Raw genomic sequence first — 19,422 nt, 5'->3', positions numbered from 1 at the left:
TACTTTTACAAACTGTGACTTGGATGGAGAGCTGTCTCATTGGCACTCATACCACATCTTCTTATATCTACTTGCACACTTGAGCATGGATTTGAATCATTTAAAGAAAGAATAAATGAGGTAATAACATCCAAGAAATGGGTTTAAGATCTCTTTTCAATGAACATGTACGGTTGACATATCCGATCTGCTCCTCATTGTTAATAATTTATAAAAAAAAACCTCATATTTATATATAAATATTGATTTTATTGCATAAATATGAACAAATCTTTTACACAGCACTATATAAATACATAATGTGAATAAAACAATTTTTCTAAAGTACAAAACTAAAAGTATTTACAATTAAATTTAAGGAAAGCTTATTTCCTGCAAGACAGCAGAAAATAAAATACATAGATTATAAAAAAAATATATCTGGTTTCCATCCTATTGAAAAGACAGAAAATCTCTTCTTTTTTTTTGTATACAATTGCACTATTATCCCTCTTTCTATGCATTCAAGAAACTCAGTTAATGTTTCATTGAAATGATATGAAGTTAAATTTCTCGATTTGACAGTAAATGCTGTGCCTTGCTGCTTAAGAATCATTTTTGAATTAGCCCTCCAAAATATTCAATCCTTTATCAACATCACTTATATAATAAACAAGTTAAAGATGTTTTAGCCCTCATCTTTTAGCCACTGAAGATAACTGGTCTCTGATTTTAGAAAGTCCATCTAACATTGTATCTAAGGTCTCTTTGGAAAGTTCTACATTTATATTGGAAATATCAGCTGTTTGACCAACTTTGTCTGAGTTCTCCTGCACCTGAAAGCACAAATATATCAGTAAGCATTAGAATATACGTAGATATTATTGGTTCATCATCTTTCATTGGGGTACTTATTTTTCAGTTGTATACCCATGAAGCTGAATAAAACAAGAAGGTGTAGCAGGTACACGGATGCGCCATCCGCACTATCATTTTCTATGTTCAGTGGACCCTGAAATTGGGATCAAAACTCTAATTTGGCATTAAAATTAGAAAGATCTTACAATAGGGAACATGTGTATTAAGTTTCAAGTTGATTGGACTTCAACTTCATCAAAAACTTTATCCTGAAGCAGGACGAATGGACAAACGAACAGACGGACCCACAGACCAGAAAATATAGTGCCCCTCTACTATCGTAGGTGGGGCACAAAAATAGGAATAAATGTAGATATTAATAGTTCATTTATCAGGGTACCATTTTTTGTGAATTTCATTTATATACCCCTGTAGAAAAATAAGGAAATAAATAGATTTCACTGTCAGTAAGAATTTCAATAAAAGTAGGTTTGTTTTGCAAGTTTTCCTAAGAAATCACAAGAAATATTTTTAATTGTATAAGATGAACATCAAACAAAACTTACACACTGCTGTGGATTTATTATTATTTAGTGGATACCCATTTTTGTGTTTTTTGTGAGTACAGTTAAACCACAAATTTTAATGTTCAACAAATTACAAATTTTCTATCAGGTTGTATGTATACTTTGACCAAAAACCATAAAATGCCATTTTCATGAAAAGGCAAGTTTTCTACAATCAACAAAATTGATACCCACAAAAATAAAAGAATCCACACTTTAACATGTATACTGTGGATTCATTATCATTCGTTGGATAGTACTAATTTTCGTGGATTTTGTGGGTACAGGGGAACCATGAATTTAAATATTCAACGAATTACAAAATTTCTAATGAATGTATGCAGTCATTGCTTAAACCCCAAAATTAAATATCCATGATTATCCAAGTTTCCCTCAATCCAAAAGAAATTGGTATCCACGAAAATAAATGAATCCACAATCTATAAATAGTGTTTGATTGACACATACCTGCATTTGTAATATACAAGTTGGTACAGACATTCGACTTATTGCATCAGAGGCTGTTTTCACATCTACTCTCCAATCAAAATCCACCAATCTTGGTAAAGATACTGAAAATCATAAAAACATTTTACATTTTAGAATATGATGGTTCATAAGGAAACACGTATACATCCTGTTGTCTGTTGATGCTTGTATTTTGGTCATGTTTTCCTGTTGTTTATTAACTACATGTAAATCAATTGGATGTGTTCTGATTTTTTTATTGGTATTTTATTCTTAGAAAAACTTGGTTTCACTTAATTAGTTTGTCAAAATTGTAATTAAACTAGCATTTAGTATACTTGTCAATCATTGCATACAAGGGAAATAAGTATTGAAATAGAGAGTTGCTTCCCTTTTTACATACTTGAAAAAGAGTGTTGGCAAATGCGAAAATTCTGTATGGAAAACAATCATTTAAAATCATCACAACATTAGCAATAAGTTTCCAAATCTAGTTTGTTCATTATAAAAGATTAAATAAAAGGTAATTCTTTTCATTTTTGGGTTGGGCTATTCCATTATGTGGGAGGGTAGGAAGGGACTTTCAAAATATCCCTACAACAAAGAACATTTCTCTAAATACTTTTGCATAATGGTAATAGATGCATACCGAAAAAGACTCATGACCCACATTCAACCCTACAGGCTACCCTCCCACATACATTTTAATGAAATAGCCCTAAATATTTACCTTTAAAGTTTCTTACCTTGGTTATTTATGGCATATGTTTTCCAGCTGTTTATATTATCAACAATGATCTTGATAAGTAAGTCTCTAAGGTTCTTATGGAAACTACCTGGAAATTAAGTAATACAAAAAGATTGCAATAAAGTGGTTTATGTTTTTTTTTCCTATCACATTTTTTTGACTATTACAAAAAAAAATTCGTAAGGGTTCCACGGAACCCAATGTCTCGCCTACTTTTGCTGTTAATTGCAGACTCAACAAAAATGAGGAAAAACATCAATAAAAATTTCCCTCTCGATACTGTCGTTTGATTGAAAGAAGCTTCCAAGTTTGGTAAAAAATCCAGGATAGTTTATGAATCTAATAAATGTTTTATAAACTTTAACTGCAGACTGTATGCAATGTTAACTGGAAGAAAAACTAAGTCCATTTATAAGTAAAATACGGAAAAAGTGAATTTTTTTTTCACAAAATTTACTTCTGAATAATATCTTATGATCAGAAACAAGCTTTTATAAATGTCTAAGTTTGGTAGAAATCCAGGATAGTTTAAGAACATTATAAAAATTTTAAAAACTTAAACCACAGAGTGAATGTTTTGTTTCTGGCCAAAAAAATAAGTCCATTTATAAGTAAAATACGGAAAAGTGGAAATTTATTTTTACAAAATTTTCTTCTTGATACTATCTGATGATCATAAACAAGCTTCTGTCCAAGTTTGGTACAAATCAAGGATAGTTTATGAAAGTTATTAAAATTTTAAAAACTTTAACCACAGAGTGAATGTAATGTTTCCTCGCAGAAAAACTAAGTCCATTTATAAGTAAAATACGGAAAAAATGGAATTTTATTTTTACAAAATTTACTTCTGGATACTTTCTTATGATCATAAACAAGCTTCTGTCCAAGTTTGGTAGAAATTCAGTATAGTTTAAGAAAGTTATTAAAATTTCAAAAACTTTAACCACAGAGTGAATATTTGTGGACGCCGCCGCCGCCGACGACGACGGAATGTAGGATCGCTTAGTCTCGCTTTTTCGACTAAAGTCGAAGGCTCGACAAAAACAGTGTGGTTATATTTTCATCTTTTTTCTTGTCGGATTCCAAACTTTCTAAACAGTAGTGGAAAAAGATTGATCTAGGTGAAAGAATAAAAAAGTATATATGCACACAAGTGAATCATCAGGGTTGCTCAACAGCAGTCAAATTTTGAAATATTTTTCAACATTACAACTCTTTCAGGAGGTAGACCTAGGTTAAGGGAAATAACTCTTAAAATCATCAGTACGTTTGTGTCAACCATTTTCAAAAATATATTTTAAGCTTCTAGGTTACATAGATTATTTTCAATCTGTTTCATGTAAATGCTTAAAATACATTGATGAACTTGACTTTTACAAACGCTTAACTGATTTAAAGAGTTATCTCCCTAAACCAAGGTCTACCCCCTTAATAGGTTGTCAAAGCTTATACAAAATTCAGAGAAAATTACAACACAATCAATAATAAGGTGTCTGACTTTCAAATTATTTTTCACAGAACCCCAAAGGCCTATAGCCTTCAAATTTATGAACCCCTTTTTTTATTTGTTAATTTTTGTATTTATAGACCAACAAAACTGATACCAACAGATCGAGCAAATGCAAAATCTCATTATATAGTTGTTAGCTATAAGTTAAGTGAACTCTTATAATAGCATTATCCCTTTACTAATAATATGAGGCAGGCATTACCTGTAAATGGGGACGAAGTCTGTATGAAATATTTTTTTGTAACTTAAATATTTGTTAAAAAAAATAGAAACGGAAATACCGTAACGTTTCCGATTTTGGTTCTGTTGTTAGGGATTTTAGTTGTGACGTTATTTAAATTATGACGTCATATGCAATGTAAACAAAGAAACGCTATCATCAGGTAACGTTTTTTCATATCAAGGAATTATTAAAAATGAAATTGGTATTGCACGTTCCTTCCTATTTTATACTAGACTAATAAATATATATATTACTCAAAGTTTCATACAAACGAGACCGGAAAAAGGAAGTACATTGTACATTTCTGCGCAGGTCCGGGATTTCAAAACACGACAAAAAAAATTTGAACGATTTTGAGTTCATTAGTACAATGAAAAATTCGGGAAATTTTCCCGAATTTTTTTTTTATTGAATTTTCTACTGTTATTGGGGACTTCGTCCCCATATTATGTAACTGAAAATTACAATATAAATGCTCTAAATTGATTATAAATATAAGTGTCACAAGTCTAAACATTAAATTACCTGGAAACAGGGTCTGTAACTCTGTCGTACTTGTGTAACCTTGGAATATTGCTGCTTGTAAAAGTGATTTCAATGACTGTAAAACCTAGAATATGTAGAAAAAAGAAATTTACAAATAGATGAAATTGTTCTTATAAATATATTTATATTTGTGATTAGGTTTAGAACCTAATAATGATCAATTAAGCAATAAATTCTTTAAGTTTGTTGTTTACATTAGGTGAATTCAGTGAAAAACGGGAACAGATTTTTACCACCACTTGAAAAAAGTGTGTTTTTAAGGACAGAATTGAAGACCTGTAACAGGCTTCCAGACACCTCAAAGAATGCATGCCAAAAGTAAAATAACAAAAATACTGAATTCCAAGGAACATTCTGTAGAAAGTCTGTAATCAAATAGCAAAATCAAAAGTTCAAACACATAAAACCAATGGATGATAACTGTCATATTCCTGACTTGATACAGGCATTTTCTCATGTAGAAAATGGTGGATTAAACCTGATTTTATAGCTAGTAGCTGTATGACAGTGGCATAAAAGAGATTTTCTGACTATTCTTACAACTTGGTACTCTACCTAAACCAGGCTAAAATTAAAGGTTGCCATTTTGACCAAATAGGGTTGTGTATTTATACGTTACATAAAACAAAACAGATGTAGGAAACTTAAATTGCAATGGATATTGTAAAAAAGCATTCATACAAAAGATCAATACTATAATTTGGGGACACTAAATTGATTCATTCAAAAACTACAAAACAAATGTATTGACAAAGAAAGATAACTGCAATATTGAATATTAACTTTAAATAACAATGCTATTTTTATCTAGCTATTTGAGTACATATTTCATTGACAAATTTCTGGAAATGATCACGGATGGATGTTGGTTTTTTTTTCATCTCATAAGTGAAGTGATAAAAATCTTAATAAACTGACAGTTATCAATACAACCATATAAGGAATGCAATCTTTACCACAAAATAAATTTCAAAGAAACAGGTGATCTGACCTACAATAATAAATACTCTAGTAATTCAATAAACTAGCTTAAAACAGATATAACTTGAGATATATTTTCAACTTTATCTGCTTATATTTTTGTGTTGATTTTTAGTTGTTGTCAATTTTTATTTTGTACAATTTTGCTGATACGTACACTATGTTTGGACAAAGAATTCTTTGTTAAAAGAAAATTCTTTCAAATTGTAAAATAATCCCTTGAGTATTAATTTCCAAGTGCATCATTTAAATAAGGTGGAAAATGTACACTATTGTATTTTTTTATCTCTATGCATCCATGAAAATTTAAATGGAAAATTTTCTTCTTTAGAAATAAAATCTAAAAGGATAAACACTAGATTACGAAAAGTTAGGTAAGGATGGTTTTCTCCTCTTTTGCAATTTATATCACCACCCTTGAAATTTAGGCATGACACATATTTGATTTTCTAAGCATACCCAATCTTAAGGAATTATTTCTTTATCAGTATAATTTTCATTGATTTTTGAAAGACTGAAATGAAGTTTATCAATTCTTTGTCATTATATTAAGATAAGTACATGTTTTGAACACATTTATATATATGTATTTAAGAGTATACCTGTATTACAAAGGCATAAAAAAAGTTAATGGTTAAAATATTAATTAATTCTTTAAGCTCAATACTTTAAAAAAATCTATTCTGATCCCTGATTTATCAAACCTTATATGACCTATACATCATTCAACCAATATCCCTCAATGGCCCCTCTAACATTAAATTACCCCTTTTCACCCCCTAAAACCAATCCAGACTTAAAACCACTACAAACAGCTAAAGTTACATAATCCAAACATACTCCATGCTAATAAATTGCTTTTATCTTTTGACCATTCATAATTGACACATGTCTAATGGTTATGATGGCTGTATAGATTTATTATTTATAGATCAACTGGTCATTTTCTTTGTACTAATTGAGTCTTGATAATTCATTGAAAATTGCTCTATATATAATTTTAAGATAGGATGGGTTAATTTCCCTTGAAATTTATTTCCTGACATAGAATCAAAATCCAAAAGTTGTAAACTTTGAAAGGTGTTTTTTTTTTATATGACAAAATATAAAAATTTCACATTGAAAATCTTAAATCTCTGAAATAAGAGTCAAATCCAAAAAAAAAAAAAATTACTTTAAAGGTTTTTTCTGATATGTAAAAAGGAGAGAAAAAACTACACATTCAAAATTTACATCACTTTTATAATAAATATTCATAAAATCAAACATATCCAGGCTATTACAGTACACTATTGTTAAAAAACAATTTTGATACAATATATATATTACTTATGTACATATGTTTAACTTGATTGATGACAATATGTTACAACTTATTTTGTGTATTACTGGTAATGATGTTTGTACTACAAACTGTTGAAATCGATGTTGCCATATTTAGCAAAGCAATTACTGTAACTGGCAAAAATTATTGATTTTAGCAGCTGTCTTTAGACTGACATGGTCACCTATTTAGGTTTTTACATATCAAATATATTCAACTCAAGATACATATACAAACTCATTTTATGATTCATATTAACTTGAGGTCTTAAATGGAATTTATATTAAAAATAAACTCATTTTCATGTTTAAAATTAACTTAAAATTTTACTCATTGCTTACAAAAATTTTAAATTTCAAACACAGTTTTAAAATTTGATAAAAAGCAGTTACATAGACAGGGATGATTCCAGGTGTTTTCAAATGGGTCCCCTGAACATCAAATTGGGAATTTTTATTCTATTTGGGAATTTTTCAATCATAACATCTAAGACGGTCGAAATAACATTATTTTCCTGTAAAAACGGAAAATGTATATTATTAAGTTTAACCTGTACACTGATGTTCATGTAAGTTGTAACATTTTGAATAATTCTGGATGGGCTACTGTTATTACATGAATATCATTGAACATGATGCACTAGGGCCTAAATTAAAATATTGTTTGTTTCCCCAATCCTGACCCTGCCAAGCCAGGTGTGGGCAGGTAGGTAGGAAAATAATTTAATTTTTCCAAAAAGCTTGAATATTAATTATCGGACGAGTGGCTAGCCTGATAATCCAAAATGAATAAAATAATATTTGACTTGGTTTTGACAATAAAATTTTATGAATAGCAACATTTTTGCAGGGCTGGTCGGGATTGGGGAGACAAACAATATTTTATTTTAGGCCTAGTCTTAGCTATAGTTACCTAGGCCTATTACAATGTCATATATTCCAGCTAACATAAACCACTGAAAAAAATCATTCATCGGGTATTTTTTCAACAGCAGGTCATCTCCACAAATTTACCTTGATTCAAAAGGATTTTAAATTGAACTGGTCAATTGTCGAATTCAGATTACAAAAGTTTATATACTTAATTGATAAGATATTTAAAGCATTGAACCAGTGTTCTTTAAAATCATTTGGATCATCTTCAAAACTTTTGAAATAGTTCTATAATGATGACATCGTATTTCATGAATGGTCTATCATCAGTATTATTTTCAAAAAACACTCAAACTTTTGTCTTTTGAGGAAATAATTTCTTTCACAAAACAAGTTTTCATCATATTATATAACCGGCTCTGCTGGGTGATCTGCTTTTACGCGATCGGCGCCCATTAAAATGTATCCATCAATGTTATATCAAAATTTGAATTTGCTCTCTGCCGAGGTCTGCTTTGACACCCATTTTTATCAACCTGCTGGGAAATCAATTGAATACGGCTGCTAAAATTGTTTGCCACATGTTGACATAATTAAATCGTTTTTAATTTAATGTGATCATAAACAGCATTCTTATCTGGATTTTAACGTTTTGAAAACAAACTATGGAAAACTATAGTTGCCTTAATCAGTGACAGAATGTTTTCCGGAAATATCGATTTTTATTTTATTTTCCTGAATTGGGAATTCATTTTCATGTACATTTTTTTGGGGCCGCTGCCCAATTTAAGGGCCGCTAAGCGGCCCTAAACTATATAGTGGAATCATCCCTAATAGAGTTAAGAAAATGTCCAATAATTTATAGGTAACCTCAACCAATCATTATATTTTCTTTTTTATCAGAAATCTAAGCATCTGCTTTTATAATTTTTAAATTGTGGTTTTCTTTCTAAGTTTCAGCAATTTCTTTTTGCTAATTTTAAAATAAAGAGATAGGTGACTGACCAACATATTTTGTCAGATTATTATAAGAAGCATTATGCTTATGAATATATTTTCATGACTGAAAATGTAAAATATTTATTTAAATCTGTTATTTACTGTTTTCATCTGAATCTAATGATACATTTTCTCCTTGTCCATTTAAGATAAAATGACTCTTTAAAAAAAAATGTGTTCATTTTATATAAATCCTTTCAGTATCAAATCTGTTTGTTCATTCTTGAACCTCTTTAAATGTGTAAATAAAAGATAAATGCACTTAAAGTACTTCAACTTCTTATTTGTCATGTTTGTTACAGTGTTAGCAAAAAATCAAGGGGAGATAACTTGATTTTATCTTATATTTTAAAAATGGTTTTTTTCACTTCTTTATTCTCAAAACCCCTACCCACACAAAGTGACCACAGCTGTAGAGTATGTCCATTCTTCACCTTTTCCTCACAGAATTTCACAGAATTAATGATGAAATTTAATTCACTTTGACATTCCAGCTAAGCGTCGTAAAAATCTGTTTATCAATGTATAGATCTAACAAAAGCCTTTTATCATCAGATTCTTACAAAATTAATCAAGGATTAATTCAAAATTTAAATCAATATCTGGTTTGTACTACGTCCCCTACAGCTACAGGTGACTGGTCACATGACATAAGTATGTTATTTTTCATCATTTAATCACATGATTTATTCAAACAAACCATTAAACGGAAAGTCGAGTAAAGATTCATTTCAAAACCAAGAACATTAACAAAGTCCTATTATCTACCTTTTTTGTATTAACTTACTCCATTAACAGTTACGAGACAAAGTAACACGTTGTTAAACATGGATTTTATCACCTGAATTGAGAATTTGATAAACAGATATGAAAACCAAAGGAGATTAAAATAGATCCTTCCTGTGAAAAAAAAAAAACGGTATCTGAAAGTACTTCAGTCTTACTTTATTAAGATTTTGTTTGAAAATGCTTCAAATTAAAAATCTTATTTTCTCAGAAATCAAAATAGACATTTAAATATTTACCTGTAATAATTTTTTGAAAAGATTTCCATGTACATCATATTTGTACATGAAAACAAAATTGAAGGAGCTATATTTATACCAACACTACACCATGTAACCCTACCCCCTCGCACAATGAATGACTTGGTTAAATTTTAAAATGTTGATTTTTTTACTTTCTTTGTTCATAAAATCTTTATTTTCAATAATATGATTTTCAAAGCTTTAAATCAAAATCTCTTCAAAATTGAGAAAAAATTCAAGAAAAATGAAAATATAACATGAGAGCTTTATTTCAATCAATAGACTAAATCATCTGTTCTTTGATAAAGTCTCTTATTTCACACAAGGATTTCACACCTGTCAATTTCTATATTTAGTGAAATAAAGGTTCATCAATAGATTTCATAGTATTTAAGTGGCAAGCTGGGTTTTTTTGTACTTTATTTTCTTGTGTAAAACTTTTTCTACTTTTAATTTTTCTGAATGAAGAGGTCAAAATGCCCTTCTAACATTTAAAAAGCATTTAGGTTGCTATTGTATCGAAATTTAATGTCCCTCAATGAAAAGAAAAGTTTTTCCTTTACAAAAGGCATTTAACCAGATAATTATATGCTCAAGTTTTCACAGAAAAGCATTAAAGTTTGTTAAAAATGTAACTTTTATGAATATTTTTATTTTTATTTAAGTTGTGACCAACAGTCTTTAATTACTTTTTGAAGGGCATAGTTGTTTCAGATGTCAATCATAAAAAGTAATTTAAAACCAACACTTCAGATATTGCATTTATAACAGGAAAAACCAAGCATATTTATTTTTAATATTATCAACAATATTTGAGAACAACATTTATTTTTCTAATAATAGAACGATATATCCATAAAATAAGTCAATAACGATTTGAACATAGTACAAAAAAATCAATGTTCACACACCATAAAGCTAAATGCTACTTCATAAGTCCCCAAAATATGTAAATATGTTAATATCTCTTGTTACCATCTACCTGATACCTGTAACACCTGTATTTACCTGTATTTTACCTGCCAAACAGGAAGTGTGAATCAATAACGAAAGCCTACATGTCTATTGTAATAATAAACTGAAAGTGATCTTATCTATAGCCTCAGGTAAAAATTGTGACATTCCTAATCAATAATAATTTTTCAATTTTCACAATTAATATATAAACTCCATGTAGCTATTTGAAATTTGATGTAAAGGGGTTACCAGGGGGAGATAATTCAGAATAGACATTTAAATTGGATTCAAGAGGATATTTGAACGTATAGTCAATTTCTTTCAACCATTGAAAAATAATCAATCTGTTTTGCTGATAAAATTTGTTGTGTTTTCAATCTAAAAACATTTGGTTTTGTTTTTGCTAATCAAAAGAACTCTATTTTTTTTTTATTAAAGTATAAATAATTAAATTAAAATTACATTGAAATGGGAATTTTGGAATAGACTTAATGAAAAACATCTAAAAGAAATTCCCCCTCCCACATATTTCCAAGAAAAATAGAATTTTTCAGCCTCCTGCAATTTTTCAATCCCAACTTAAGACTGATTCAGTATTCCAAAATAGAGTAAAACTGATTAAAATTAGTTCTTTCAAACATAAGATTGAATTAAAAACATCAAAAATTACCAGGTTTAAAACACCTACACATATTGATAAAAGATAAATTTAAAATCCATCCAATGGCATTGTGGTAAATTTAAGAGGCTACAGTTGATAACACCATGTAAATAAAACCTAAAATATTGGAATAAATTCGAATCTGGTATGAAAAAGGCTGTGAAGTGTTTTTTTTTTGTGTTGACCACAATAAATTGATGAAGTAAGCCAGAGTGAAAGTGATAATCACAGGTGTTAATTTGTCAAGTAATTAAACTGTTTTTCTGTTCTTAGAGGAGGTCCACAGACTCAAGCTTTGATATAGAATTTTTACAGACATTTGATTTTTGAATGCCCTTTTTCTTTCAAGATCAATGCTTTTGAATGGGGACCTACCCACCTTTGTCCTGGGTTGGAAACCCCCCCCCCCCCCCCCCTTTTAAAAATTGCTGTCCGCACTGGATGAGCTACTTGGATTCTTTAAGGCTGTCTGTTTGCATAATATTTTCAAATTAAAAAACTGATTGATATTAGACTCATCAAACCTACATTGGACCAGTTTGTCATGATATGGGTGTATTAGTATAGTATTAATGAATGGGTGTTTTTATAATGGCCCTGTTATATGTCCAAGGTCTGTATTAATGGTCGAGGAAGTCTGTAATGGCCCGAGGCAATGCCGATGGCCATTACAGACATCAGAGGCCATTATTACTGACCGAGGACATATACCAGAACCATTATAAAAACACCCATTTCTTAATACATTTATTACCGGTAACCAAATGAACAAAAGTGTATGTGTTGCTGCAAACTTGATGTACTCTCTACTCTTTTAATGACAGTTTAGTTTGAAAAAATAATGTGTGCTTCACCATAATAAAGCTTTTAATATATACCAATTATCTATTTCAGAAATATTGACTTTACAAAAAACCATTGCCTTTTCGTATTTTACAGAATAAAATTATGATGCTTTTTTTTTCAATGCGATCCGATTTGAAAATCGGCAGCCATGTTTAATTTATTATATTTGACTTTATCACTGTTTTTGTGCAATGGCCCTGTTTTTTCTATAATGGCCCTGTGTTTCTGTAATGGCTGTTTTTTCTGTCATGGCCCTGTTTTTCTGTAATGGCCCTGTATTAATGCCCAGTTTGTCTGTTTTACACCCAGTTAGGGTTTATAATAAACAGTCATTTTTGGCAATAATGTACTTAGTTGGTTAATTATAGTAGGTATTGATTAACATGATAATGTGATGTGTTTAAATTATCAGATTTTATAAAAAAAAACAAAAAAACTTTATGTTAATTTTTTTCAAACAAGTCTATTGTAAAAACTGAGCCTTATGACTCCATTGTAAGACCATTCCATGAATTGCCAGTAAAAACATCATAAATTTAGAGTTAAACTAATATAGCTTGATTGTGCTGAATTGAGTTCAATTAACCTACAAAATTATCTCCCTTTGCCTAATTTTACTGAAATGACTTGTTAAACTGGTCCACCGTTCCATCTATAGCTTCGCACCGAAGAAATGGGTTGTCACATTGGCATTAATTGGATGAGTCATACAAATTCAATGATTCGCTAATAAAATTGACCTATGATAGTGATAGGAAATTGACCTCGATCAATGTTAATATTGCCATGCCACAAAATAAACAAGTATCTGTTAATTAACCCCGTGGTGGTAGCTCAGATAAATGACCAACAAGCGTGTTATTGTGTTCTTGACAAACTGAGTCGGTATCTTTCATTCCCTTATGAACTTAGTAGGGTTAATAACTTATAAATGTGCTAATTTCTTGTTTGGTTTCCTATCAGTATAATACATAATAAACATAGCACATGATGTACTAGTCTCGTCGAGTTATCAAATCCTGTGGTCAGAATTCTGACCACAGGATTTAGGCCGTACCTTTTGTCAGTGTAGCGATAAGTGAACACAACAGGGGTCAAGTTTAATGACTTGTTCACACTTCTTTTTTAAAACAATGCAGATATGGTAGATAATAAGATAATAACAATTATTGAATAAATTCACATATTACTTAGGAAAAATGGGAATCCCCTAATCAACCAAAAGTATAAAAGATAAAATTTTGGAAACAGAAAATTGTGACTTATTTTAATATGTGTAACCAGGTGCTCCGCAGGGCGCAGCTTTATACGACCCCAGTGGTTGAACCCTGAACCGTTGGGGCAAATTTGGTCACAATATTCAAGCGTGATTCTGTCTGAATTTGGGTTGTGATCAAATTTTTGACATAATATAGGTTTTTGTCACAAAATTAATGTGGTCAAAGATCTAACAAATCTATTGCACAATACTGTGCAATTGAAGATTTCTTCTTGAAACTTTTCAAAATTCGAAATTTGAAAAATTAAAAAAAAAAGGAAGCCCTTCAAAAAATGGTAAACAAAAAATCCCCCCCCCACTTTTTGAAACCCCCTTGGAGCAATAACCCTTAAACTCAATCCCATGCTTTCCATTGCAGTATTGAACCTTGTAGTACAATTTCAGAGAGATCCATACACTTAAACACAAGTTATTGTCATGATTGTTTGGAAACTAGAAACATGCTTCATTTTGGCCCTTTTTTTGGCCGCTAATTCCTACATATTTTGGACAATTAACCCAAAACTTAATTCCAGCCTCCCCTTTGTTATATGGTACATTGTGGTACAATTTCAGAGAGACCCATACAATTACACATAAGTTATTGTCTTGATACTAGAAAAAATGCTTGTTTTGACCCCTTTTTGGCCCTTAATTCCTAAACTTTGGCCCCATAACCCCTAAAATGAATCAAAACCTTCTTCTTGTGGTTTTAAACATTGCGGTATGATTTCAGAGCAATTGAAATACTTCTACACAAGTTATTATCCTGAAACTAGAAAAATGCTTCTTTTGTGCCCCTTTTGGCCCCTAATTCCTAATCGGTTGGGACCATCATCCCCAAAATCAATCCCAACCTTTCTTTTGTGGTATTGAACCTTCTGATAAAATTTCATGAAGATCTATTCACTTAAACTAAAGTTATTATCTGGAAACCAAGGTGTCTTCGGACGACGACATCATACCATTATAGGAAGTACACCACTAATTCATGGTCCCATTACTTTCTATGTTAAATTCCTCCATTTCAACTAGGCACACCTCTTTCATTTTAAGTTCAAATAAAGTGGCAATCATTGCATTTCAAAGCAACACTTTATGGTGTCTTCTACTGAAAAAATCAACATACCTTACATGGCACATAAGAAAGAACTGGTTCCTGGAACTTCGGATGTACCAAAACAGGTACTTCAGATCTGACAAACAGACTAAATGTACCCTGTTTTAAAAATTTGGTGCAGTTTTTTTAATATTTAAAATTAAAAGTCCAAAAGTGTTCTACAATGATCACCAGTCCTTTAGCTTTCATTTGATGCCAAAAATACCTAAATATCCTACATATTTTGAAAGTTACACTCATGCGTAGGAACTATTTTGCGTTAAATATGTACTACTTTCTGGTATGTGCTTTCTAGCCGGGCCCGAATTAGTGGTGTTACACCTATAACAGAACCAAACTTGCTATATTGACTTGAGCATTACTTTATTTCATTCTATAACCTATTTCAAGCAATAAAAAACATATAAAGCTTTAGTCCAACTACTATTTTACTAATTTTAAGCTCAAATTGGACTGGTAGTAATATATGGGTTATTCAAAGAAAACTGCATATGGATATTATTTTTTGGTCAATATACTTTTTTATTCTCAATATCATTGTTTAATATATTAATATCTTTTAGGAAGGCTATGTGCTTACCAATAGTCATATTTTTATCAGAGGTTCTTCGTTAAATAAAAATATATTAGCCCAAAGTTCAGACATAATTGAGAATATTGTCCCCTCTTTTTTCTTCAAATTGGAAAAGGGCATTTTTTTGTATAAACCATACTTCTGTGGTTAAACATAGATTATTTAGAGCAATTCATATATCCCGCAGCCAGATAACTTGCTAAACTGGTTCAAAATTGCATGTACAGTAAGATTTTGGAATTCTTATAAGAGTATATACCATTTGCCTAGATTGTAAAAGGCTACCATAAGAAAAACATTAAAACTTTAAAAAAAAATCTTAGGATTATTTGACCAAGAGCCTTTTTGTACCATACACAAGTCATAATATACATGTTTTATTGATTTCAATCACAAATAATGCAAAAATATGAACTTGGAGTCAAGTCTTAACTGCATGCATGTTGTATGACCATAAAAGGCTAAACTACCTTAGTATGCAAATTCAAGAGTTGAAATTTCCTTTAAACAAAATTGTTAACCAAATAAAGATGACTGAACATGATTACTAACATCAAATTTGACTTATTTTCATTGGAATAGGTACAACTTCTAAAAATTGGATTTCTGATGATTCTCTGTAATAGGAAGTACACCACTAATTCATGGTCCCATTACTTTCTATGTTAAATTCCTCCATTTCAACTAGGCACACCTCTTTCATTTTAAGTTCAAATAAAGTGGCAATCATTGCATTTCAAAGCAACACTTTATGGTGTCTTCTACTGAAAAAATCAACATACCTTACATGGCATATAAGAAAGAACTGGTTCCTGGAACTTCGGATGTACCAAAACAGGTACTTCAGATCTGACAAACACCTATACTTTCCAAAAATTTTTTTGGGGTCGTATAAAAATATATATTTGGAAAATTGCCAAAGGGAGATAATATCTAATAATTCCATATGGCTAATGTAGATAATGTTGATATGTTATACAGTTTGCAGGGTATGAAATAAGCAGGGGCCCGCAGGCCAATGGCCCCTAAAATTAGGTGTCGGCTACTTAAATTTCTGCTTTTCTTGTATTGGACTATAAATGTGGGCTACAAAACTTAAGCTGTGGGGTACCACTGCCAAAGTCTTAAGTTCTATCCCTGTTTTGTGATTAGATTAATGAAGGCAAAATAAAGATCTAACTTCTCTGCACTAGACATGTAGATGGCATGGTGATTACTGGTACTCAACAATAATAATATGCCCTTTTGTATGTATCTTTTCACATACAATCAGGATTTCAATATTTTTGCCTTTTGTTTTATTTGTGCGCTTGGGCATGGCATTTGAAATCATCCCTTTTGAGCTGTAGGCAGTTGGGTCTGAACCATTTTGAAACCAGTTTGGTAGACAAAATAGAATGTTCATCAAATCTTCCAGTAATATTTTAAAGCAACTTCGCCCTAAGTTTATATCTAGTTATTACCTGTTGAGCATTTCTATTATCAACGGATAAACAGTCTGCTGCTGTTGTTGTGATAGTTTCAGAAAATCTTGTTCCAGAATGCACGGCAGCTTCATTACATAATCTGATGACTATATCTTTTGATGAGGCCTGAAATAATGATATTTTCAATTAAATGGTGTGTAGATTGATAAATGTTAGATGGCAAATAGCACATGCATATACAGGATAATGCAGAAAATTAACCAAACCCATTTAAAAAAAGATATGAAAGCAAAAAACATAGTATATGCCAATACACATATTGACATAATTATAAACAGTGCCTGGTGATGTTTTTAGCCCAACTGGTTTTGGTCATAAGGGGATCTTCATCAGAGGCAAAATGGTGGATTAATGCCTCTGATGAAGGTTCCTTTGGATCAAACCGGTCAGTACACCTTTCCTATATTTCCAAAAAATAGAAATTAACTTATTATACTATCTTTCATTCTGAAAATTCATATACAGCAAATGAATCTTAAGACATGCATGTACATATAAAATGCATGCACTGGTTATCCCAAATTCTTAAAAACCCATAGTAATAATGCAAGCCCTCTCTTTTTATCTGCAGAAGGTTATATAAAACATCATTTTTTTGAAAATTCAGAGAAATGGCAGTGGCGGATCCAGCCATTTTAAAAAGGGGGGTTCCCAACACAGAGTAAAGGCGGGTTCCAACTATATGTTCCCATTCAAATGCATTGATCGGCCAAAAAAAAGGGGGGTTCCAACCCCCGGAACCCCCCTGGATCCGCCACTGAATGGAATTATTAGCAATTATCAGATTTTTATTTGTGACATATTGCAAGACTTAGAGATGTATGGATATATGATAAAGATGAACCTGATAATTGAGTTTTCCTTGTAATGAGTTATTACAAGATAATCATCTCATGACAACTTTATTAACAATGGTTAGCATGCCTCTGGCTTAAAACATATAGCAATAATTAATCATTCTACTTATATCTTTGTAAAAAAATACCTTAAGGTAATGAGTGTTTCTCCTGAACAATTTTTTAGTAGAAATGACCATTGATGACAACTTCATTATTTAATTTGAATATCCATTTAATTTTAACAAAGCAAATTTGAGGCAGATAAGTCTTTTAAAAAACTCATGATCATACCTGAAAAGGGGACCGAAACTGTGTTTTTTTTCTTTAAAAATGTTTAATAGACCAGATTAAATTATTAATGAACCAGGATACATGTGTTCACCTCAGATCAGGTGGAAATTATTATTTCAATTTAGCCACTCATATTTAACATGATGATGTTGACCAACTTTTACACACTATTCCAAAGGTTTGTATGTTGTATACTCCATATGGTAGATAGGAAGGGTCCTGATCCCGAAATCCCAGGCTTAAAAAACGAAATCCTGCACGTCCCAAAATTCGAAAAAAGAATTCCCAGATCCCGAAAGGATCAATCCCGAAATCCCAAACTTAAAAACACCCGATCCTGGAGTCCTGATAAAAGGTCCTATCCCCCTCTCCATAGAGAGTGAACATACATGTTGGTGGTAATACTTCAGACTATTGTGTCAAACCCATTCCCATTATATTTTTGAACATATCACATTATATACTACATTTGGGAAAAGTATGTAGAAGCAGAACTTTTTATAAAGTCATGCTTCTGTGATCCCTATATGATCAATCAAAATTTTTCTATGTCATTTGGTCTCTGCCATAATTTGGTGGAGAGTTGACTCAAAGATTCAACCTCAGTTATTAAAATGTGACCCATAACCACAGGCACTCATCTCAGAAATTTTTTCCCCTATATACTGTTATATATAGGGAAAAAAATTCCTAGACAAGTGCCTGTGCCCATAACTCAGTGAAGTTGACCTACATGTATGCTTTGACTCTGTAACATAACTTATATTACTTATCATTTTAACAGTCACACTGACTCACAGATGTATACTGAGGGGGATAGCCTAGGATCTTTATCGGGACTCCGGGATCTGGTGTTTTTAAGCTCAGGATTTCGGGATTGACCCTTTCGGGATCCGGTAATTCTTTTTTTCGAATTTCGGGAGGTCATGATTTACTTTATTTAAATTCGAGACCTCGGGATTTCGTGTTTTTAAGCCCAGGATTTCGGGATCAGGACCCCTCCTATCCCCCCTCTATACTGTATGCAGACAAACTGTCTCAGATGCAGACAACCAAAATTTTGCAAAAATGTGGTATTTTATTTATGATATGTTTGTGAATAAAGATATTTTTTTAAAAGAACTGAAAATTAATAGTCTGATCATGCTTCAATCATGTAAAATAATATAAATCAAAAGAAAATAAAACCTTCAATAAAACATTCAATGAGTCAAAATTACAGTAGGCTGCCATTTTCAGATCACGTGAGAATGTTTGGTCCTAATTATAATACACCAATCAGATTGC

At 31.0% G+C, this 19,422-nt stretch overlaps 2 protein-coding genes across 3 annotated transcripts in view; one reads left to right on the top strand and one right to left on the bottom strand.

The window, feature by feature from the left end:
- Positions 1–228: 228 nt before the first annotated feature.
- On the bottom strand, positions 229–19,421 carry LOC139482155 (COMM domain-containing protein 9-like). Its single transcript, XM_071265853.1, has 6 exons — positions 19,324–19,421; positions 16,982–17,110; positions 4,878–4,962; positions 2,618–2,707; positions 1,872–1,975; positions 229–815 (listed from the first exon to the last, which is right to left on the bottom strand). The coding sequence occupies exons 1-6, from the start codon at positions 19,366–19,368 to the stop codon at positions 675–677; spliced, it is 594 nt and encodes a 197-aa protein (XP_071121954.1). The 5' UTR covers positions 19,369–19,421; the 3' UTR covers positions 229–674.
- LOC139482154 (nucleobindin-2-like) overlaps positions 11,189–19,422 on the top strand; it is a 46,140-nt gene continuing 37,906 nt past the window's right edge. For both annotated transcript variants that reach the window (XM_071265846.1, XM_071265843.1), the window contains exon 1: positions 11,189–11,208. The gene's annotated coding sequence lies outside the window, so the exon portion shown is untranslated. The remainder of the gene's footprint in view (positions 11,209–19,422) is intronic.

Source organism: Mytilus edulis, chromosome 7 (assembly GCF_963676685.1).
Source record: "Mytilus edulis chromosome 7, xbMytEdul2.2, whole genome shotgun sequence".
NCBI lineage: Eukaryota > Metazoa > Mollusca > Bivalvia > Mytilida > Mytilidae > Mytilus > Mytilus edulis.
The sequence above is the reverse complement of the archived record's forward strand: the minus strand, read 5'-3'. Positions and strand labels throughout refer to the sequence as shown.